Below are 24396 nucleotides of genomic sequence, written 5' to 3' on the forward strand. Positions count from 1 at the left end.
CTTGGACTGCAAGGAGATCCAACCAGTCCATTCTCAAGGAGATCAGCCCTGGGATTTCTTTGGAAGGAATGATGCTTATGCTGAAACTCCAGTGCCACCTCATGTGAACGGTTGACTCATTGGAAAAGACTCTGATGCTAGGAGGGATTGGGGGCAGGAGGAGAAGGGGACGACAGAGGATGAGATGGCTGGATGGCATCACTGACTCGATGGATGTGAGTCTCAGTGAACTCCGGGAGTTGGTAATGGACAGGGATGCCTGGCGTGCTGTGATTCATGGGGTTGCAAAGAGTACGACAGGACTGAGCGACTGATCTGATCTGATCTGATGAGTCAATTAATACTATAGTTCAAAAGGCTGGTTTATGTGTCAATATGTTTCCTCTTAGAAACTCACATCTTAAACAGAGATCTTAAATATTTTTATACTTCCACATGGATAACTGGTGATATCAGGTCCAATGGTAGGCTGGAAATATAGAGTTTATCAAATCTTATCAGGGCTTTCTAAACATAGGATAGAACTTGATGTGGTCAAAGAATCTTCAGACCAGCTATTTCTGACAGGTGTTTTGTTCAGTGTTTTCAGAGAATGACAAAATGTGCAGTTAACGGTGTGGGGATAATCCCTGTAGTGAGTGATAAGACAGAAGTTTTGGGACCTATGCATTTTGAAGATTTTTTTTCTAATTACTTGTAAGATGACACCAATAGTATTACATAAATTAACATTAAACTGAAAAGAACCTCTTTCAGACAACTGAATGTTAGAGAACTTAGTTTGAAAGTGGATTTGGGTCACTGTTTCATTTTATTCTTGCACATAAAATTTTTATACATAATAAATTTGTGAGGTAACTACATTCCTTATGATTTTCAAGAAAGGACTGATTGCACTTATTTTTGGAATTTTCTGTGTACAGCAAGAAACAAAAAAGGTTTTTAAAAATTGATATTTTCACTTCTGTATATGAGAAACTGGTGATTACATAAACACATAATTTTAAAATCATTAATGATATTACTATATTTGGAAATGCAATAGAAGAACCAAAGATGTTTGGTATTTTATTTAAAAAATGCCATTATCCCAAGAGCTACTGATCCATATTGGAAGATTTGCTGCTGCTGCTGCTAAGTCGCGTCAGTTGTGTCCAACTCTGTGCAGCCCCATAGATGGCAGCCCAACAGGCTCCCCCGTCCCTGGGATTCTCCAGGCAAGAATACTGGAGTGGGTTGCCATTTCCTTCTCCAATGCATGAAAGTGAAAAGTGAAAGTGAAGTTGTTCAGTCTTGTCCGACTCTGTGCGACCCCATGGACTGTAGCCCACCAGGCTCCTCCATCCATGGGGTTCTCCAGACAAGAGTACTGGAGTAGGTTGCCATTACCTTCTCTGATTGGAAGATCTAGTCATGCTAAAACATATATATGGGCAAACGTCTTATGAATGTGATTTATTCCTTTGTTAATGAAAATAAAATAATAAAGTCCAAGAATCTTTTCTCACTGATTTTAGGATTCATTTATATATACATATATATGTATATATATATATATATATATATACACAGAATATGGAGAGCTGATGTCCTGAGAATCCATAACTTTTAACAATTGACTCAGGAGAAAGTAAGAATGTTTTCAAGACCCCTATTTTTTTTAATGTATTGTTTTTATTGAAGAATAATTGCTTTACAGAATTTTGTTGTTTTAAGACCCCTATTCTTTATCCTTATAAAACATCAAAATAATTTAGCATTGTTATCAACTACTGGAAGAAAATCCAAAAAAGATGAAATACTTACTTAAAAATTTGAAAATGTAATATTCTCAAGGTAATTCATAGTTATGAAATCCTAAGAACTAGCCAGTCAGTCACTCTACCTGGAAAACAGAAACTGTGAATACAAACAGCATATTCTAAAATTAATTGCAAAGTAGTACCAGAGAGGTCATTCAAAAGCTGTCCCACACGGAAGCTGTCAGATTGTGACTATGATTAGCCATCTTAAGAAAGGTAACTCATCCGTAGGTTGGCCTATGATCTTGAATTTAGGACTTCTGAACTGGTACTAAAAATATGCATAGAGTCAACTAAATTCTTTCTCATTTATTTGACTGGGAAAATTCTGAGAAGTCATTAGTGTTAGGTAGGAAGTTAGGCATGAGCAACTAGGGGTGGCCCAGTCAAAAAAGATTCGAGCTGATCTCAAACCCCACCCTAGACATACTCCAATACAGCCCAAGAGAGCTCATAGATATCCTATAAAATAACCACAGAGACTTCTCCAATTCCAGAGCATGTTACCTACGTGCACAGTGGATGCAAACTAACCACAAGGACTTCTCCAACTCTGGCACATGTGCCCCTGATGCATAGCTACGTCCTCAAGTGACCTTAGGCAGCCTAGAGCCTATTAAAGGTTCATAAATACTCTATACATAATACATACATCTGATTTTAACAGACTGAACTATGGGAAAGACATGCATAATAGAGCCAGTTGTTACATAACTTGCAACTGCCAATCAAAACTGTTAGTCCACACCCCCACAGATGAATATGTAAAAGCCCTATCTTAAAAATTCTGTACCTCATTATTCTAGCACCCATGCCTCTCTTGGCTTGGCTCACCTCTCCCTTGAGGTTCTTTTTCTTCTTTCTTCAAGAAAAAATGCTTTTGCCATGAGTAAGACCTCAGATTCGTCATTGGCAGGAAACCTGCCAATGTGGGAGTATTTATGTCACAGAAATCAAGCAAGTGCTATGAATTAGGACTATTACTTTCTCTGGTTACAGTTGGTTGTTAACCATTTATCAGCACTCAGAGCCCATCATGGAAATCCCATTTCCTTTTGCCATCTATTGATCTAAGAGTAGGTATACCTCTTACCAAGGATACAACCCAATGAGGAAGGGGCCTCTTTGACTCTCCCTATTTGCAAGTATTATCTGTGGGAACTGGATGTAACAAGAAACAGCACCAGAGCTCAGGCTAAACTATCTCAAGGTAAATTTATGAAGACACAGAAACTTAAACAAGTGGGTGCCACTAAGTCATCCACTAAGTTTGGGGCAAACATATTTTTTTTCTCTAGTTAACAGCCACTTCCCATTTGTTCCTGCTGATAAAATCTCTAATTATTTTTTTGTATAGTAAGTGACTAGTCAGAAAAGTGGGAGAAGGCAATGGCACCCCACTCCAGTATTCTTCCCTGGAAAATCCCATGGATGGAGGAGCCTGGTAGGCTGTAGTCCATGAGGTCGCTAGGAGTCGGGCACGACTGAGTGACTTCACTTTCACTTTTCACTTTCATACATTGGAGAAGGAAATGGCAACCCACTCCAGTATTCTTGCCTGGAGAATCCCAGGGACAGAGGAGCCTGGTGGGCTGCCATCTATGGGGTTGCACAGAGTCGGACATGACTGAAGTGACTTAGCAGCAGAGCAGCAGTGTAACTCTTTGAGATGCAACATGAGGGAAGGTCAAGAGGAACCTAGATGCCTATGTCAGTCATACTTCTGGACCAATAGATGGCAAAAGGAAATGGGATTTTCATGATGGGCTCTGAGTGCTGATAAATGGTTAACAAAAGACTGGTCTATGTTTTATTGACTATGCCAAAGACTTTGACTGTGTGAATCACAGCAAACTGGGAAATTTTTAAAGAGATGGAAATACCAGACCACATGACCTGCCTCCTGAGAAATCTATATGCAGGTCAAGAAGCAACAGGTAGAACTGGATGTGGAAAAACAGATTGGTTCCAAATCGGGAAAAGAATATGTCAAGGCTATATATTGTCACCCTGCTTATTTAACTTATATGCAGAGTACATCCGGAGAAGGCAATGGCAACCCACTCCAGAACTCTTCCCTGGAAAATCCCATGGAAGGAGTAGCCTGGTGGGCTGCAGTCCATGGGGTCACGAAGAGTCAGAAACGACAGAAGCGACTTAACATCAGCAGCAGAGTACATCATGAGAAATGCTGGGCTGGATGAAACACAAGCTGGAATCAAAACTGCCAGGAAAAATATCAATAACCTCAGATATGCAGATGACACCACCCTTATGGCAGAAAGTGAAGAAGAACTAAAGAGCCTCTTGATGAATTGAAAGAGGAGAGTGAAAAAGTTGGCTTAAAGCTCAACATTCAGAAAACTAAGATCATGGCATCTGGTCCCATCACTTCATGGCAAATAGATGGGGAAACAGTGACAGACTTTATTTTCTGGGGTTCCAAAATCATTGCAGATGGTGACTGCAGCCATGAAATTAAAAGACACTTGCTCCTTGGAAGAAAAGTTATGACTAACCTAGAGAGCATATTCAAAAGCAGAGACATTACTTTGCCAACAAAGGTCCATCCAATCAAGGCTATGGTTTTTTCCAGTAGTCATGTATGGATATGAAAGTTGGACTGCAAAGAAAGCTGTGTGCTGAAGTTTGATGCTTTTGAACTGTGGTGTTGGAGAAGACTCTTGAGAGTCCCTTGGACTGCAAGGAAATACAACCAGTCCATCCTAAAGGAAATAAGTCCTGAATATTCATTGGAAGGTCTGATGTTGAAGCTGAAATGACGCCTGATGTGAGGAACTGACTCATTTGAAAAGACCCTGATGCTGGGAAAATTGAAGGCAGGAGGAGAAGGGGACAACAGAGGATGAGATGATTGGATGGCATCACCGACTCAATGGACATGAGTTTGAGTAAGCCCAGGAGTTGGTGATGGACAGTGAAGCCTGGCTTGCAGTAATCCTTGGGGTTGCAAAGAGTCGGACACGACTGAGCAACTGAATTGAAGTGAACTGAATAACTCTGAATCACAACCAATCAAAGGGCAGGAAAGTAAGAACTGTCCACCCCAAGGACAGAAAATAATGGAGTGCACTCTTTACAGAGAATTTTAAAAACAATAATGAAACACATTAAATATTAATTCACTTTTTATCACTACCCTGTACTGGCAATTCTAAAAAAATGTTAGTGATAAGATACTCCTTCCCATATGCAGGGACTAGTCCTATCCATGTCCTCTGGTGTGTTAGGGATGGTAAGTTTACTATCTTAAATATCTAATGACATGAAATAACTAATGATTTTTGTTATTTAAGCAACTCTCATATGAGTTTTCTCTTACATGCAGGCAAAACATTCTTAAGTGCTAAAGTTTTTCACAGAAAGGCACAGATTCAGAGATTGCCAGATCAGGTGAATCCGGCACTAAAAGGAAAGCCATGAGCCCCTGCTCTGAGGACCTACACAGCTGCTCAGCTCCCAGGCTCCCCACTTTTCTCATCACGTGATTATGGCTCCTGCTCTGGTATGTTCAGGAGATTCTCCCTACTGGGTCATCAACTGACTTATAATAAACTGCCTTCATATTAACTACCGTGAGCAGGTTTCTTCACCTTGTAACCAAAAGAACCAACTGAAAAACAGAAACTAGCATTTAACAACTAAATTACAAAAGACCAAATATAACATGCTGATTGAATTCACATTGCAAAGTCTGTACTCAAAAGACAGAAAATAGACAAAAATATGCCTAAGTATTGCTTATAGTAGTTAAAATTTATCTAAATGAAAATAACAGAACAGATATATGACATTTTTTTGAAAAAAATATAATAATGTGGGAAAATTCAGCCAACTATTACCTATAAAAAGGCAAAATGACATAATAATTTGAAAACATTTATTTCCATCCAGCATAAAGACTTTGCTGGATGGAAATAAACTAGATATCATTAGCTGCTATTTCTGAATAGTTGTATCAAGGCATATTAATATTATTCCTGTTCATTTTCTATTATTTTCAAACTTTTAGCTCTAAAGATATAAAACAATGTCAAAGTAGTTAACTAGCACATATTTTCTTTTCATTACTATGTTAAGAAAATACACTAGGTTACTATTGTTCAGGATGAGAATATATACATATATAATGAAATCAATAAGGTAGATAAAATACAATCAAGAAACATTTAAAAATATATAATGATGTTTGAAATTCATGAGAAACTTCATTTTATAAAAAAGGATCATCACATTCCAAGAAAATCTCTCAAAATATATATATATATATAATTTATTTTAATGAGAGGTATTTTTAAGAAAATAAAAAATATTAAAAAGTATTTAGTTCTTTGCTGTTACAACAGTATAATCAAAACCTGAGTTATGTTTCCGAGAATATGTCTTAACTATCTTGTATTCTATTATGTGATGAAAGAATCATCTAGGTTTGACATGGAATCTCATGCCTGTCTGTTATTGATGTAGTTACATGTTCAGACTTATTTTATTCTTTAGAACACCACTACTCAAATATATATGGTGGTTGAAGTATGTGTTATATTTCAAATCAATAAAGTGTTTTCCTATTTTTTTTCCTTTTTCCTACCTTTATTTTTCTGAGTGAAGAAAAACTTGTTTCAAAAAATGTGGAGGAAAATCAAGAGATATAACTATATTAAAAGATGGGAAATGATGATTTATTTGAAAAGCCAGGAAATGCCTAAAATTTCCAGCCACTATTTTCAATTATACTTTGCCCATGAATAGAGATTTCTTTCAGAGGCAGTGTAAATTGTTGAGATGTATGGATTACAAGGCATGAGACTCATTATCCTAGATCATATATAGTAGCACTTTGCTTCTAGAAAGGCCACCATTAAAAAAGTCTCATAATATTTCATAAAATTTATTATATTTCATATCATCCTATTGCAGAAAATGACAAGAGCAAACGCAGAAATTAAAAGATAAAAATCATACCAGATACAGCCAGGAAGTCATCAATGCTTGTAATGTCATCTACAGCTTCAGTGAGGACATGGATATGATTCTCCCACGTGCGCTTGTACATTTCCATGGTTTTTTTGACCACTTGACTTTTGGGTCTTGCAGCCAAAGCAAGTGCAGCATTAATAATCTGTAAAAATACAGAATGTTCACTTGGTGATTTATTTCAGAATACTTACCATTGTGCATATGACAATTTTTTTTTAATTAGATCTGTTTATGCCCTCATGTGTATCTCCTTTGCTCTTGGTAATAGTTTAATTTTATTTTTGGTCATTGATTTTAGAACTGTTTGTCAAGCATCAGTGTACTAAGAACTACAAGAGATAACAAAGATAATTGATATCTGCCTATAAAGAGATTGCATGTAACTTAATGAGAAGGACATCATATAACTCCAGCTCAGTAGAGTATTCAATACATACCATAATTACAGAAATGATTGACAGTCTTTAGAGAGAGAGCACCTACAGCAGCGATTCTAAAAAAAGATTTCAGGAAAGAATAATGTTTAACTGGTCATTTGTATTTACTTTGCACAAGTAGGTAGTGAATCCTCGTTGTATGCAAATCACAGGAAGAAAAGCTTTGACTTCCTTGAGGACTTGAAGAATTTTACCAGTAGATATTCAATGTTGATCAATTATTTCATTTGTCCACTCATTATCATTCAATATTTCAAATATATTATGAGGTTTTTTGTTTGTGTTTGTTTGTTTCAAGGTATCAAGCACTGGTCTTGGTTTTAGGATATGGCAGTGAACAAGGCTCCCCTCGTGGCTTGGACAGTAAAGAATCTGCCTGCAATGCAGAAGACCCACGTTTGATCCCTGGGCTGGGAAGATCCCCAGGAGAAGAAAATGGTAACCCACTCCAGTATTCTTACTTGGACTATTCCATGGACAGAGGAGCCTGGAGGGCTACAGTCCATGGGGTTGCAAAGAGTCAAACATGACTGAGCTGCTTTCACTTTCATTTTCTTTCAATGAACAAGACATGAGGGGGAAAAAAAAAAAAAATCACTGTCTTCATGGAGCTTATATACCAGTTAGGAGAGATAGTGCTTGCTCACTTGCTCAGTTATGTCTTACTCTTTGCAACCCATGGACTGTAGCCCACCAGGCTCCTCTGTCCATGGGATTTCCCAGGCAAGGATACCAGAGTAGGTTGCCATTTCCTTCTCTGGGGGATCTTCCTGACCCAAGGAGAGAACCCATAGCTCATGCACTGGCAGGCAAATTCTTTACCACTGAGCCACCTGTGAAGCCCAGGAAATTAGTAAGTGAATTTAATAAAAATATATGGTCTCTTCTATGATTATAAGAATTAAAGAAGAAAACATAGAGCAGAGAAGGGGGATAAGGCATGGAATTTTAGCGAGGCTTCACAGTGAAGGGGGCACCATGGGTGGGAAAGAATTTGAAGAGAGAAGTGGCAATATTCAAAAGGTGAGCAAACAGGAGAAATGCTATGAGATTGGTAAGTAGTCTCACCTAGAGCCTGGGTATGCATAAGGAGCCCTTAACTATCCTCCTCAAGACTGGAGTCTTATTTGGAAGGTACTGGAGAGTCCTTTTGGAGAAGGCAATGGCACCCCACTCCAGTACTCTTGCCTGGAAAATCCCATGGGAGGAAGAACCTGGTGGGCTGCGGTCCATGGGGTCGCTAAGAGTCGGACATGACTGAGTGAGTTCACTTTGACTTCTCACTTTCATGCACTGGAGAAGGAAATGGCAATCTACTCCAATGTTCTTGCCTGGAGAATCCCAGGGACAGGGAGCCTGGTGGGCTTCCGTCTATGGGGTCGCACAGAGTTGGACACGACTGAAGTGACTGAGCAGCAGTAGTAGGAGAGTCCTTTTGACTTTTGAGTGATTTGCTCAGAACTACACTTTAAATAGATTAATTTGGCTAAGGAGGCTACTGTAATAGGATACAAGAGTAAGAAAGATCTTGGACTGCAATGGCGGAGGTGTTGAAAAAGTTTTGACAGGACTTTTAATAATTTAAATTAGGATAGATCAATTATTGTCAAGAATATCATGCAGACATAAATGATTCTGTAGAAAATAATGTTTTAGAACATGGAAATATTCCCACAATAGTGTAATAACAGCAGATTACAGAACATCATTCTTCATAAAATGCCACTTCTAGCAAATATGCTAGAACTAAAAGTTAGATAAATCCATACAAATAAAAATAGTCCTTTCAGAGTGATGGAATTTTCAGTGCTTTAATTTGATTTTGTGTGTGTAACTGAATTGTTCAGACTTTCTATGGGGAATATGCTTTAGTTGTATACTCAGAATGAATGAAGTTATTCTTCAAAGAACGGTGATTACTAAGGTTCTTCCATGATTAATGAAGAGAATGATTATAGTATTGATAGACAATGAGAGATCAGAGGTAAAAAAGTCATTCAAGGTTGTAAAAGCAGATGTGTGCAACTGTTTTGGAAGACATTGTTGAAGGGTATTAGATGTCAACATTTCTAATACAGAGGTTGACTTTGAAGGGACTCTTGGCTCTCTCTACAAATTACATAGTGGTCAATCAGAGATATGAAATTGAATTTCATTAAAAAGTTGTCATTCATTTACTCATTTATTTGTTTCATGCATTGTAATAAATCAGTGCTATGCAGCAACAATGTATCCAGTTCTACACTGAATACTAAGGACACCACAATGAAAAATATTTCATCATAGTTTTTGAAGCAGCCCATGATCTAAAAGAGGAAGAAGACCAAAGCCAGCCAAATGCAACATACCAGTGATTCTCAGACTTTAGAATGTATCTGAATTCCCCTGAATGACTTATTAAAACAGATTCCTGAGCCACGCAGTAGAGTTTCTGATTCAGTTGATGTGCTTTGGAGCCTGAGAATTTGCCTGTCTGACAAATTCCCAGGTGATAGAGATGCTATTGGTCTGGGGCTCCCAGTTAGGAAACCACTACAATACTTAAGTGTTACAATGTAGGGGCTATTGTAAAGATGAGCAGAAGATGCCTTAAAACATGTGGGAGAGGTATTCAGTTCCATAAGGAAAGATGTTTCAAAGGACTGAAATCTGAAAAATAAGTGGAAATTAGTATAAGGTGATATTCATTTAGGAAGAGGCAATAACAAGTACAATGAAAATCTGGAAGCAAGGTAGACCCTAAACTCATCTTCTTGGGAAGAGGAGATAGTAACAGAGTTGCAGAAAAATTAAAAAAAAAAATAATGGAAGAGAGGAAAGAACATAGGTTTGGAAAGCTCCAATACGTATGAGGAAAGGATAAAATGGAAGTGATAAAGATGAGAGAAGAAATCATCAAGGAGATAGAAAAGTAAGGTATTCAAGAGTTGAGATGAGGAAGAAAATCTTTTCAAAAGGTCAAATGCCATAGGAAAGTAAAGAATAATGAGGATTAAAAATGACTTTTGAATTTGGAAAATAGGAATCATTGGTGTGGCCGAATATTGGACACAAGATTCAGATTTCACCAACATATAATGGCAACAATAAAAAGAATCTTTTTTCTACTCAGTAACTTAAAGGCTGCACCTCACTGGTGTGATTTTCAACAAATTACTGGCGGTACAGGAGGAGAGAAATTAATTGCTTGAAATTGTTATGCTGATATTCTCTTATTTCTTTTTTATGAAAGAGGAACATGTTGAATTTTAAGGAAACGTAACCTACCTTTAGTAATAACAACTGCAGTATTCCCGGACTTTAGTTTTAGAGCTTTATTAACCTAATAACTTATAATGTAGGACAGGGAAGCCTGGCGTGCTGCAGTTTATGGGTTCGCAAAGAACCAGACATGACTAAGTGACTGAACAAAAACAACAGCTCCCAGTGTACACTGCAGAGGCTCTGGTCTCTGGTGTTTCATTGTCCCTGCAGGTGAACAACTGTACATATGTGATTGTACTGCCATTATGCCTTCACAGTCTGTGCATACTTTTTAAGTACTCGTGTAGTTCCCTTAGTGGTGATGTGGTATCAGAAATATATGGCATGCTGTATTTTGTAGGAACATTTTCAGTTCTGCAGCTGATTCAGTTTAACTGATTCAACACTGCACACTACAAGAAATACATATCCTACTTGACTCCTGATATTTAAGTTAAAACTAAAAGCAGAAAAAAAAAAAAACTTGAATGATGTGCAAACCTTCTTTAAGGCAGAAGAAATCTTCATCCTAGTGTCGTCCTCCTAATATTTTAGCTACATATCTTGAGAAGTGGGGGAGAATATTCTCAAATCCTCCTTATGCATAGGTAAAGATGACTTAAGTTTAAAGTGAATGATGTTGCTTCCTGAGGCCTCTTTCTTTAGATTATGGTTGATATGTGTACATACCAGAATCACCCTTGACCCCATTCATCACCTAATCAGTCGATTATCCTTTGAAACAGCATCTTTAACTTTAGGACCTTTTTATATCTTATTGCGGTTGTTCAGTTGCTCAGTTCTTTCCGACTGTTTGGCACACCATGGACTGCAGCACACCAGGCTTCCCTGTCCCTCACTATCTCCCAGAGTTTGCTCAAACTCATGTCCATTGTGTCTGTGGTGCCATCTAACCATTTCATCCTCTGTCGTCCCCTTCTCCTGCCTTCAATCTTCCCAGCATCAGGGTCTTTTCCAATGAATCAGTTCCTTGCATCAGGTGGCCAAAGTATTGGAGTTTCAGCTTCAGCATCAGTCCTTCCAATGAATATTCAGGACTGATTTCCTTTAGGATGGACTGGTTTGATCTCCTTGCAGTCCAAGAGACTCTCAAGAGTCTTCTCCAACACCACAGATCAAAGCATCAATTCTTCGGTGCTCAGCCTTCTTTATGGCTCAACTCTCACATCCATACATGACTACTGGAAAAACCATAGCTTTAGACTATACGGACCTTTGTTGGCAAAGTAATGTGTCTGCTTTTTAATATGCTGTCTAGGTTTTTCATAGCTTTTCTTCCAAAGAGCAAGCATCTTTTTATTTCATGGCTGCAGTCACCATCTGCAGTGATTTTGGAACCCAAGGACATAAAATCTGTCACTGTTTCCATTGTTTCCCCATCTGTTTGTCAAGAAGTGATGGGACCAGATGCCATGATCTTAGTTTAACAGGACTATTTTTTAAAAATGATCTTATATATGAACAGGACTATTTTAATACCCTTCCAAATAGTTTCCTAACCCAGACCCTGTTTGCTCCAGGCCATTCTCCTTGTGACAAACAGATTTATTTTTCAAATGCACAAGAGATCCTGTCCCACACTGCCTGCTGTAATGACCACCCTCATTTTAGCCTACATTCCAGCTGTCTTCAGCTTTATCTCCTGATCACATCACGTATCTCCATACTTCCACGATTTTTTTTTTTTCTTACAACTGAATCTGCCTCAAGACCATTGCTCCATCACTTTCCATTCTTTGGTCCTTCTGAGGAAACGACTCTTAACCTTTTACAAACCTGTTGAAATACCATTGCATACTGTGACATCTGTCCCATTCCCTATACCCCAGAATGTGAACTGTCTGCTGTTTTTTAAAAGAACTTTCTCCATATAACCAAATAGTAATTATCATATTGCATGAGTGTTTATACACCTCTGCTCCATATGAGCCTCTTCATAGGAGGGACTGTGTTTTATTTATCCTTGCTTCTTGGTACATTAAGCATGCTAATTTTAGTTCCCTCTATATTTATTAACTCTCCCTAAAAGATATTAGTTGACTCAAGGTTTACTCTTAGAGAACAGCCATAGATAGCCAAGTTCAGCATATTTTTTTTTTCCATTTTCAAAAGTATTTAGATCATATGCTGGTATTCAATTCAAGAACAACCATTAGTAGTCATGGGCATGATGTAAAAGGTTAAGGCATTCAAATCTCTACTGAATATTTGAACAAAGACTTACACAGAGGCCATGTAGTAAAATCAGAACCAGAAGGGGACTAGTGGGGTTAAGGCCCTGAGGAAGTAGAACAAACCAAAGTTGAAAGGAAGAAGACAGTATGAGTAGATCGAAGTTATGATGTAAAGAAAAGAAAGAGCAAAGAGTAAAATAAGCCAGTCAATTGAAATAAAAATGAATGAAACTGTGTACCCATCAAACAAAATCTTTTTATTCTCTCCTCTCTTCAGCCTAACAATCTGACTATTTTAGATACTATTCTAGATTTGACTAGAATAAATCTGACTATTCTAGATTTTATATTCATAAAAGTGGAATTGTATAATATTTGACCTTTTGTGTGTGGCTTTTACATGTAGAATGATGCTTCCGGGGTCCATCTGTTGTAGCATGTGTCAAAACTTTATTTCTTTTTAAAGCTGAATAATATTCCACTATACCTATATTTTGCTTATCCATTTCTCTGTTGATGGACATTTAGGCTGTCTCCACCTCTTGGCTACTGTGAGTAATGCATATGCATTGGTGTACAAATATCTCATCAAGTCCTGGCTTCCAAATATTTCATCTATACACCACAAATTGAATTTCTGGGTCATGTGGTAATTCTAAGTTAAACTTTTTTGAGGAAATGTCATACTGTTTTCCACAGTGGCTATACCATTTTACTTTCCAGCTCGCAATATACTAAGCTTCCAATTTCTCCACTTCAGTGTCCTAAGCAGAGTTTCTAAGCAGTTCATTGGAATTAATATTTTGAATACAATGAGGAAGATGCTACCAGTATTCTCATTTTACTAGTGAGACAATAAAGGCATGAAGACTGAATAATTTGTGCAAAGTTATAGAGGGAACACTAGATTATAAGACAAGAGGCTTAAATTAAAGTTTTACTTTGCTTCAAACTGATTTTATATATCCAGAAGAGTCATATTGGCTCTCCCAGGACTCATTTTCCCAGAAGAATAGGTAAATTTGCACTGAATTTGGGGGTGGGGTCAGTACCTGAGTTAGCTGATCCTTCTCAGGTTCCTTTGAACATACAGATTTAATACTATCAACTGATGTATATATTTCTCTTAAAAGATTCCTAAAAACAGTTACTTTCAAAGTGAACATAAATCCATGTAATTTAATTTCCCTCAGACATATTTCAGTATTGGCATTGATACAAATAATCTTAAACATTTTAGTTAATATAACAAAAGCACTTTGTGGATTAAAAAGATGAGTTATGCGGAAGTACCTATAGATCTGATTACCTCAGTGTCATGGCATGTAGAGAAAATTAAAATAACTAGATATATGATACCTCAAATACATCTAAGCTAGCATGTGACAAGAATTTATATGATATGTACTTAAACTGGTAACACTATAATAATTTTGGAATAGTAGCAACCATGGTAATGACATCACATTCAATGCTCCAATTTTGTGCATTCTTTTCTTAGTTTCTTAAATAATATTCTTCTACCAAATGTTTCTCACTTTCTATGTTGGTGTTTCCACTTTTCCTTAGTTTTGATAATCTTTTATTTTTTGTCTTCTTTCATTTATTGGAAACTATCATTGCGTTTTAAAAGTAAGCTACATGAGTGAAGTAAGCCAGAAAGAAAAACACCAATACAGTATACTAACGCATATATATGGAATTTAGAAAGATGGTAACAATAACCCTGTGTACGAGACAGCAAAAGAGACACTGATGTATAGAACAGTCTTATGGACTCTGTGGGAGAGGGAGAGGGTGGGATGATTTGGGAGAATGGCATTGAAACATGTAAAATATCATGTATGAAATGAGTTGCCAGTCCAGGTTCGATGCACGATACTGGATGCTTGGGGCTGGTGCACTGGGATGACCCAGAGGGATGGAATGGGGAGGGAGGAGGGAGGAGGGTTCAGGATGGGGAACACATGTATACCTGTGGCGGATTCATTTTGATATTTGGCAAATCTAATACAGTTATGTTAAGTTTAAAAATAAAATAAAATTAAAAAAAAAAAGAAATGTACATTAAAATCATCTTAATTCTAAAAATGTGCCAATAAAAATATAAACAAAAAAAAATAAAAAAATAAAAGTTAGCTACATGATATTTGCCATCAAGAATCTCCATAGTCACATCTTTATGTTAAATTATAAAAGCATTTTGAGGCTGGGGAAGGGTGGTGGTGAGGAGGTGTAACCTGTCATAGACCATCACAAGTTTATAAACAACTAGATTGCATTCAACTTTGACCTAATAATGTTGCAGTCTCATTATTCCATGAAGGGACGATCCCTATATGAGAGCCTTACTCACATGAGTCTTCTCATGAGGCTTTAACTTGTATTTGTGTGTGTGCATGCTAAGTCACTTCAGTTGTATGCGACTCTTTGTGACCTTATGGATTGTAGCCCATCAGATTCCTCTGTCCATGGGATTCTGCGGGCAAGAATACTAGAGTAGGTTGCCATGCGCTCCTCCAGGGAATCTTCCTGACCCAGGAATTGAATCAAGGTCTCATATCTCCTGCACTGGCAGGTAGGTTCTTTACCACTAGTACTACCTGGGAAGCATTTTGGATACACATAAAAAAACCTACTCTCTGTATGCTGTGCTTATTGCTCAGTCATGTCCGACTCTGTAACCCCATGGATGGTAGCCCATCAGGCTCCTCTGTCCATGGGGATTCTCCAGGCAAGAATATTGGAGTGCATTGCCATGTCCTCCTCCAGGGTATCTTCCCAACTTAAAGATCAAACCCAGGTCTCCTGCATCGCAGATGGATTCTTTACTGTCTGAGCCACCAGGGAAGCCCAACCTACTCTAGTAATGAAAAGTAATTTTTAGAAAGGGAAAGGGGTGGGAATTTCCTGCTGGTTCATTGGTTAGGACTTAGGCACTTTCACTGCTAAGGGTCTGGATCAATCCTTGGTCTGGGAGCTAAGATCTCACAAGCCCCACATGAGAAAATAAAGTAAAGTAAACTAAATAGGGAGGGATGCAAAGTTGATTTTTGGGAGAATGTCTATGTGTTTCTTTTACACATATTCTAGTACAAGCTTTTCTCTCTCTTAATCCATACCGCTAGAGCAAAGGAGAAAATTCAGCTTAGGACTATTTAAGTTATGGAAAACGTAATACTCCCTAGAAGGTCTGTAAAAGAAAACTACTTTACAGGAAAATCAAAATACTATTTTCCTGTCCTCTATACTAATTATTAAGACAGGTTAGTGGTGGTTCGTCGCTAAGCCGTGTCCAACTGTTTTGCAACTGCATAGATTGTAGCTCTCCAGCTGCTCTGGCCATGGGATTTCCCAGTCAAGAATACTGGAGTGGGTTTCCAAGCCCTCCTCCAGGGGATCTTCTGAACCCAGGGAAAGAATTTAGGTCTCCCTCTTGCAGGTAGAATCTTTACCATCTGAGCCACACAAATACACAAAGAATTTAGTTTTGATAAGCTCAATGATCATTTTGATATGCTAATCATAAAAGTGTCCCTTAAACAAAAATGAATGTAAGGAAAACTGAATCTAAAGAAACATTATACTTTTTAGATTTAACTATAATATAGTTAAATATAGCCAACATACGCTGGATCATCAAAAAAGCAAGATAGCTCCAGAAAAACATCTATTTCTGCTTTATTGACCATGCCAAAGCCTTTGCTGTGTGGGACCACAATAAACTGTGGAAAATTCTGAAAGAGATGGGAATACCAGACCACTTGATCTGCCTTTTGAGAAACCTGTATGCAGGTCAGGAAGCAACAGTTAGAACAGGACATGGAACAACAGACTGGTTCCAAATAGGAAAGGACTATGTCAAGGCTGTATATTGTCACCCTGCTTATTTAACTTATATGCAGAGTATATCATGAGAAATGCTGGGCTGGATGAAGCACAAGCTGGAATCAAGATTGCCGGGAGACATATCAATAACCTCAGATATCCAGATGACACCACTCTTATGACAGAAAGCGAAGAAGAATTAAAAAGCCTCTTAATGAAAGTGAAAGAGGAGAGTGAAAAAGTTGGCTTAAAGCTCAACACTCAGAAAACTAAGATCATGGCATCTGGTCCCATCACTTCATGGCAAATAGATGGGGAAACAGTGGCTGACTTTATTTTTCTGGGCTCCAAAATCACTGCAAGTGGTCATTGCAGCCATGAAATTAAAAGATGCTTACTCCTTGGAAGGAAAGTTATCACCAACCTAGACAGAATAATAAAAAGCAGAGATATTACTTTGCCAACAAAGTTCCATCTAGTCAAGGCTATGGTTTTTCCAGTAGTCATGTATCCAATAGTCATATATGGATGTGAGAGTTGGACTGTAAAGAAAGCTGAGCACCAAAGAATTGATGCTCTTGAACTGTGGTGCTGGAGAAGACTCTTGAGAGTCCCTTGGACTGCAAGGAGATCCAACCAGTCCATCCTAAAGGAGATCAGTCCTGGGTGTTCACTGGAAGGTCTGATGTTGAAGCTGAAACTCCAGTACTTTGGCCACCTGATGTGAAGAACTGACTCATTTGAAAAGACCCTGATGCTGGGAAAGATTGAAGGCAGGAGGAGAAGGGGACGACAGAGGATAAGATGGTTGGATGGCATCACCGACTCAATGGACACAAGTTTGAGTAGGTTCTGGGAGTTGGTGTTGGACAGGGAGGTCTGGTGTGCTGCAGCTCATGGGGTCGCAAAGAGTCAGACACGACTGAATGACTGAACTGAACTGATAATATAGAACTAAAATCAGAGAAAATTTGCTTAAAAAAAGACAATTCTGAAATCAGTACTGTGTATTACGAATTAAGGTAATGAAAATACCTTAATTTCTAATGATTAAACAAACAAAAATAACCAAGATTTTTTGGATTCATTTTAATATGCCACTCAGGTATTTAATAAGTTTAGAATTTGTAATATAAAAATATATCTATTATTTTCCAAATCATTTGGGATCAGGTGGAGAAATTAAAAATGAATTTGATAGCTTTGCCAAATTGATAAACACTCTTTTAAAGATAAAAAAAAAAAGTAATTTTGTACCAGAAACATCTACAAAGTTCCTTTTAAGGCACCAGCAATTCCACATAAGTGTAAAAGCAAAGGGGGGCTTCCCAGATGGATCAGTGGTAAATAAATTACCTGCCAAGCAGGAGATGAGGATTCAATCCCTGGGTCAAGAAGATCCCCTGGAGAAGGAAATGTCAACCCAATATAGTAAAATCCCATGGAAAGAGGAGCCTTGCATGCTATAGTTCATGGAGTAACAGTCAGACATGACTTAGCAAATCAACAACAACAAAATAAAGACAAAACATATGCTATTTATTAAATTTTAAATGTACTTTATGATAGTTTGGAAAATTTTTAAATTAAAAAAAGTATATATTTGCATTGTCTGAATGCTTTGGATTACACATTCTTTCAATGTATTTGGAATTTCTGAAGATTTAACTAGGTCTTATCGAAAAGCATGAACTAAAAAGAGTTCAAAAACATTACGAGACTTAACATTTTTAATCATCAAGAGTGTTTTCTATTTATCTACTATTTATCTAAAGCAGAAAAACAGACAACACAAACTCAGAAAATGGATACAACTTGGTGACTGAACAACAAGAGAGAAAAGTCACACACAAATATTTGATAAAGGTTAACAGGTATATAAAACTCAGATCATATAAAGCAATATTTCCCCTGCACTTCCAAGATGTATAACAAGATATGTACATAGGATACAGGGTAAGAACTGGGTTAAAATAGGCAAGGATGACTTGCTCTATTTTTCTCATTACTTTTATTCTCACTCTTTCTCCCTCCAATGGGTTCCTAGAAGAGACATTTTCTTAAAATTCTTGACCTAGCATTTTGGCTTCTTGGATACTATGTCCACTGCCACAAGTCTACACTCTGGTACCATTATCTCTTAATTGGACCATTAAGGTAACTTTAACCCTGGTTCCAGCCACTCTCTACAATCTAATATTTCTGAATTATAAATCTCATGATGTTCCCATCTGTCTCTTAGGATAAATGCAAAAGTACCTAACTTGGCTTTAAAGCTCGAAATATTTGATGCCTGTTTATTTTTCTAGCATCATTTATCATCAGTTCCCCTTTCTACCTCTTTCTAGGTAACTAATTCATCTAATAGAGGTCACAACAAGAATAATTCATCTAATAGAGGTCACTTCCTCAGGAAAACTTTATCAAATCTAGGTAATCTAGGTCAAGTTTCTTGTGATATACTGTCATAAAATAATACATTTTTCTCATTGTGTATTTATCTCATTATGTAATGGGATGTTCATTAGAGTGAACTTTGAGTTCATTTGATATGTGATCCATATCCCTCACTGTAGTGAAAAGCATGAATTTTAATGTTTTAATGTTATTTCCCCAGGGCATGTGGAAAGTATCTAGTAGGATCCCCTTTCCATATAACTAGGGCTCCAGTCTACAGTTCCTTCTACTTTGCTAGCCTACACATTTAATAAAGCCTTTTCCCAAGTAAGTACATCCCTACAAGGAATTTTTATATTAGTACCTAAAATAATAGCAATTTTAAAAGTCTATATTGATTTTCTTATAACTAAAGAATGGAATCACAGGGAGAAGTATGGAGGCACTGATAAGGTTTGTATTCAAAAGAAAAAGTGCTGATTAAATCTTCATAGTAAGATATTTTGAGGGCCATTCCAATGAGGACCATTAGCCAATGGACTGCACCACCAGGACTTGCCTATAGTTCAATATTAGAGAAACTAGAGTTAGAGAAAGGTAAACATAAACATGGAATTTTTCCTATTGAATTACCCATACTCAAAAATTCACCAATTTGCTAATTGTTCAGATTTGAATTCTGTACCTTTGTCAGCTAGGGTTTTCCGGTCAGAACAGGAAAACAAGAAGGAATCCAAGATGGAAAGTCAGTTAAGAAATATTGTGGCAATTTTAACTATATAGTCAAGACAAACAAGGGAGTGTTCTCTCATCTATTCAAATCGCCCTGAGACCATAAAAGCAAACCCTTTTATTACCAATGTATAGATGGAAACGGAGAAGGCAATGGCACCCCACTCCAGTACTCTTGCCTGGAAAACCCCATGGATGGAGGAGCCTGGTGGGCTGTAGTCCATGGGGTCACTAAAAGTCGGACACGACTGAGTGACTTCACTTTCACTTTTCACTTTCATGCATTGGGGAAGGAAATGGCAACCCACTTCCAGTGTTCTTGCCTGGATAATCCCAGGGATGGGGGAGCCTGGTGGGCTGCCGACTATGGGGTCGCACAGAGTCGGACACGACTGAAGCGACTTAGCAGCAGCAGCAGCAGCATAGATGGAAAAGTAAAACTAAAATTAAGAAAAATAGAATATATTAATAATGAACTATCAGAAAGATAAAGCAAAAAAGTTCCAAACAAAATAACATCAAAAAATAAAACAGCTAGGAATAAATTTAATCAAGAAGGTGGAAGATCTATACTCTGAAGACTATAGGTGAAGAAAATTGAAGGTGATACAAAAAAATGGAAAGATAGCCCATGTTCTCAGATTGGAAGAATACATATTGCTAAAGTTTCCATACTATGCAGATCATCTACAGATTTATTAAAATCCTTATCAAAATATCATGACATTTTTTCACAAAACTAGAACAAATAATCCAAAAATTTATATAGACCCACAAAGACCCTGAATTGCCAAAGCAATCTTGAGAAAAAAGGACAAAACTTGAGGTAAAAAAATTCCTGATATCAGACTATACTAGAAAGCTACAGTAATCAAACAGCATAGTATTGGCACAAAGCACAGACATAGACCAATGGGACAGAATATAGAGTTCAGAAATAAACTCACATCTATGGTCAATTAATCTATGACAAAGGATGAAACACTATATAATGGACAAAAGATAGTGTCTCCAACAAGTGGTGCTAGGGAAACAGAATAGCTACATGTAAAATAATGAAAATAAAGTTTTTTTCTTACATCATAAAAAATATAAACTCTAAATGTAAGCCCTGAAACCATACAACTCCTAAAAGAAAACACAGGCAGAATATATTTTGACATATATTTTGGCAATGTTTTTTGGATCTATCTCCTAAGGCAAAATAAATAAAAACAAAAATAAGCAAATGGAGCCTAATCAAACTTAAAAACATTTGCACAGCAAAGGAACCATTGACAAAATGAAAAGATAATCTATGGAATGGGAGGAAATATTTGCAAGTAATATGACCAATAAAGGGTTAATATACTATATCTATCTATCTATCTATGACCAATAAAGGGTTAATATACTATATTAACCAATGCAAGTAATATGACCAATAAAGGGTTAATATACTATATCTATCTATCTAATATGACCAATAAAGGCTTAATATACTATATCTATCTATATATATACATACACACACACTTACAATACATATATTTTATAATAGCATATATTAGTATATAGTATATATATAATAGTATATTTATACTATGTATAAATATGTATGTGTAGTATGTGTGTGTGTATGAATATATATGTATATATATGTATATGTTATTCCCTGGTGGCTCAGAGGGTAAAGCGTCTGCCTGCAATGTAGGAGACCGAGGTTCCATCCATGGGTTGGGAAGATCCCCTGGAGAAGGAAATGGCAACCCACTCCAGTACTCTTGCCTGGAAAATCCCATGGACGGAGAAGCCTGGTGGCTACAGCCCATGGGGTCGGAAAGAGTTGGACACGACTGAGCGACTTCACTTACTTAGAGAGCAAGAGAGAGAGAGCTTATACAACCAAATATCAAGCAAAAACCCTCAAAAAATTGAGAAAAGATCTGAAAAGACAGTTTCCCAAAGAAGACACACAGAGATGGTTAACAGGCACATAAAAGTATGCTCAACGTTGCTAATTTATTGCTGCTGCTACTGCTAAGTCGCTTCAGTCGTGTCCGACTCTGTGCGACCCCATAGACGGCAGCCCACCAGGCTCCCCCATCCCCGGAATTATCCAGGCAAGAACACTGGAGTGGGTTGCCATTTCCTTCTCCAATGCAAGAAAGTGAAAAGTGAAAATGAAGTCGCTCAATGGTGCCTGACTCTCCGCGACCCCATGGACTGCAGCCTACCAGGCTCCTCCATCCATGGGATTTTCCAGGCAAGAGTACTGGAGTGGGGTGCCATCACCTTCTCTGGCTAATTTATTAGGGAAATGCAAATCAAAATCACAGGAGATATCATCTCATATCTGTCAAAATGATTATCATCAAACAGATCACAAAAAATCAAATGTTGGACATGATATGGAGAAAAGGGGACCCTCGTACATTGTTGCTGGGATTGTAAATTGGTTCAATCAGTATGGAAAACATTATCAAGTTTCCTCAGAAAACTAAAAATAGAATAACCATATGATCCAGCAATTCTAATTTTGGGTATATCTTTGAAAAATATGAAAATACTAACTGTAAAAGATATGTGCACCCAAATGTTCATAGCAGCATTATTTACAATAGCCAAGTTATGGAAATAACCTAAGTGTCCATCAACATGTAAGTGAATAAAGAAGCTGTGATGTGTTTGTATGTGTGTATTCTATCAAATGTGTGTGTGTGTGTATAGAGAGAGGGGGTGGAGAATATACTTTCTATATATATATATATATATATATATATATATATGTGATAGAATATTACCAGAATTTCATAAAAAATAATGAAATTCTATCATTTGCAACAAATGGATAGACCTAGAGAGTATTCTGATCAATGAAATAAGTCAGAGAAAGATAGATACTGTATTTTACCACTTATAATTGGAATCCAAAATAAAAAAAAAAATATGTAACAAACAGACTCACTGATATAGGAAACAAACTACTGGATACTAGTGGGGTGAAGGAAGAGAGGAGAGGCAAAATCCGGGTATGGGATTGAGAGATAAAAATTATTATGCATAAAATAGATACACAAAAAGGCTATATTGTATGGCACAGGGAAACATAGCCATTATTTTGTAATAACTTCAAATAGAGTATCATCTATTAAATACTGAATCACTATGCTGTATACCTAAAACTCACATAATACTCTAAATCAACTATAGTTTAATTTAAAAAAAAGGAAAAATAGATGCTACCAACAAAAGGGAATATTAGTAAATTTTTCTAAGCTTCTGTTTTTTAAAGATCTGAAGACAGGGAGAGATAGAGGGGAAATAAAACAAAATTCCCTGAGAATGAATTTGAGTTGCCTTTCTCAATTAGAAGCTTTGTATATAGTTGGGCAACCCATTCTTTATATTTTCTCTTTAATCTGTCAAATTTGGAATATGATATCTATCCAATAGAATTACTTAGAATAAAATAGTAAAGTATATTATATTAGGAGTGATTTCAAAACATAAACTATATAACGTTAAGGTATTATTATGCACAAAAAATCCTGATTTTTTTAAAAGCAGTTAAGAGTGAGAATTTGAGGAGAAAGTAATTTTCATTCTGGAAATGGAAGAAAAGATAATCATTTTTCCATATCAAATAATTATAAACATTATTATTGGAAATTTACTATATTAGAGAAGACTTCTTCCTGATCAGAAAAGACTGTAAAAGTTCTGGATGTTTATTTCACTCTCAAGGACCTGGAATCCCTAATTGCTGAAGCATATTCACTGGTGCATGTGAAGTACCACAGTAATGCCCTACTTATTGTAATAATTACACACTGAAGAAGCAATGGCCTACATTCAGGAGAACTCTCTTTGGGAGTATGCTTCTTAAGTAAAACAAACAATCTGAATTTTCAGCTGCTAATGAGTTCGTTGATAGATATTACCCTAGGAAGATATAATGATACTATACACTGGAAAACAGCCGCTCTTCATTGAAGGCAGACCTGAAATTCTTAATTTCCATGTACTATTTATTTTTCGCTCAGCAGCCTTGAGCCATAACATGCATAGTAAAAGATAAATACAATTATGTAAAGTTTAAAAAATAAAATAAAATTAAAATAAATAAATAAATAAATAAAAAATAAAAGATAAATAAAGCTGTGATTTTAAATTACAGATGTAAATATGCTGGGCGATGTATAGAACTCTGGAATAAAGTACTACTGCTTCCTGGGAGCTGGACCCATGCAAATTAGAATGAGTAGGACACAAACTGAACGGGAGGAAATTCTGTCTGGGGAAATATAGGTGACAAACCTACAGTGACTTTTGGCAGCTGGCTGAGTCTATTTGAAGAGCTAATGTCATTTCACATAACAGACTGGGAAGAACTGGATTCTCTCCATGATGTGGACCAAGCATAATTTTTATGATGACTGAGTTTTCTTGACATAAAAGACATGTTTCCTTCCATTTTCTAGCCTCGTTTTCAGCTGTCCTGATTAGGAATGGGAAGGAATGATCTGAAAGCTGAGGCAATGGTTGCAGTGAAGATTCAAGGGATAATCAACATGCAAAATTCACAAAATTATGACCAGTTGAATGTGATGGACAAGAATTAAGAAGGAATTAAGGATAGTTATCACTTTGATGACAAAGGTCTGTAGTCAAAGCTAAGGTTTTTCCAGTAGTCATGTATGGATGTGAGAGTTGGCCCTTAAAGAAGGCTGAGTACTGAAGAATTGATGCTTTCAAATTGTGGTGCTAGAGACTCTTGAGAGT

At 36.9% G+C, this 24396-nt stretch overlaps 1 protein-coding gene across 7 annotated transcripts in view; it reads right to left on the reverse strand.

Moving 5' to 3' along the window:
• The window catches only part of CTNNA3 (catenin alpha 3), a 1922732-nt gene that overhangs the window by 628992 nt on the left and 1269344 nt on the right, over positions 1-24396 (reverse strand). For all 7 annotated transcript variants that reach the window (XM_025285111.3, XM_025285110.3, XM_044942173.2 and 4 more), the window contains one exon: positions 6786-6942. In XM_025285111.3, coding sequence (XP_025140896.3) covers positions 6786-6942 — 157 coding nt within the window. The remainder of the gene's footprint in view (positions 1-6785; positions 6943-24396) is intronic.

The sequence above is a fragment of the Bubalus bubalis genome, chromosome 4, assembly GCF_019923935.1.
Source record: "Bubalus bubalis isolate 160015118507 breed Murrah chromosome 4, NDDB_SH_1, whole genome shotgun sequence".
In the NCBI taxonomy this organism is placed as follows: domain Eukaryota; kingdom Metazoa; phylum Chordata; class Mammalia; order Artiodactyla; family Bovidae; genus Bubalus; species Bubalus bubalis.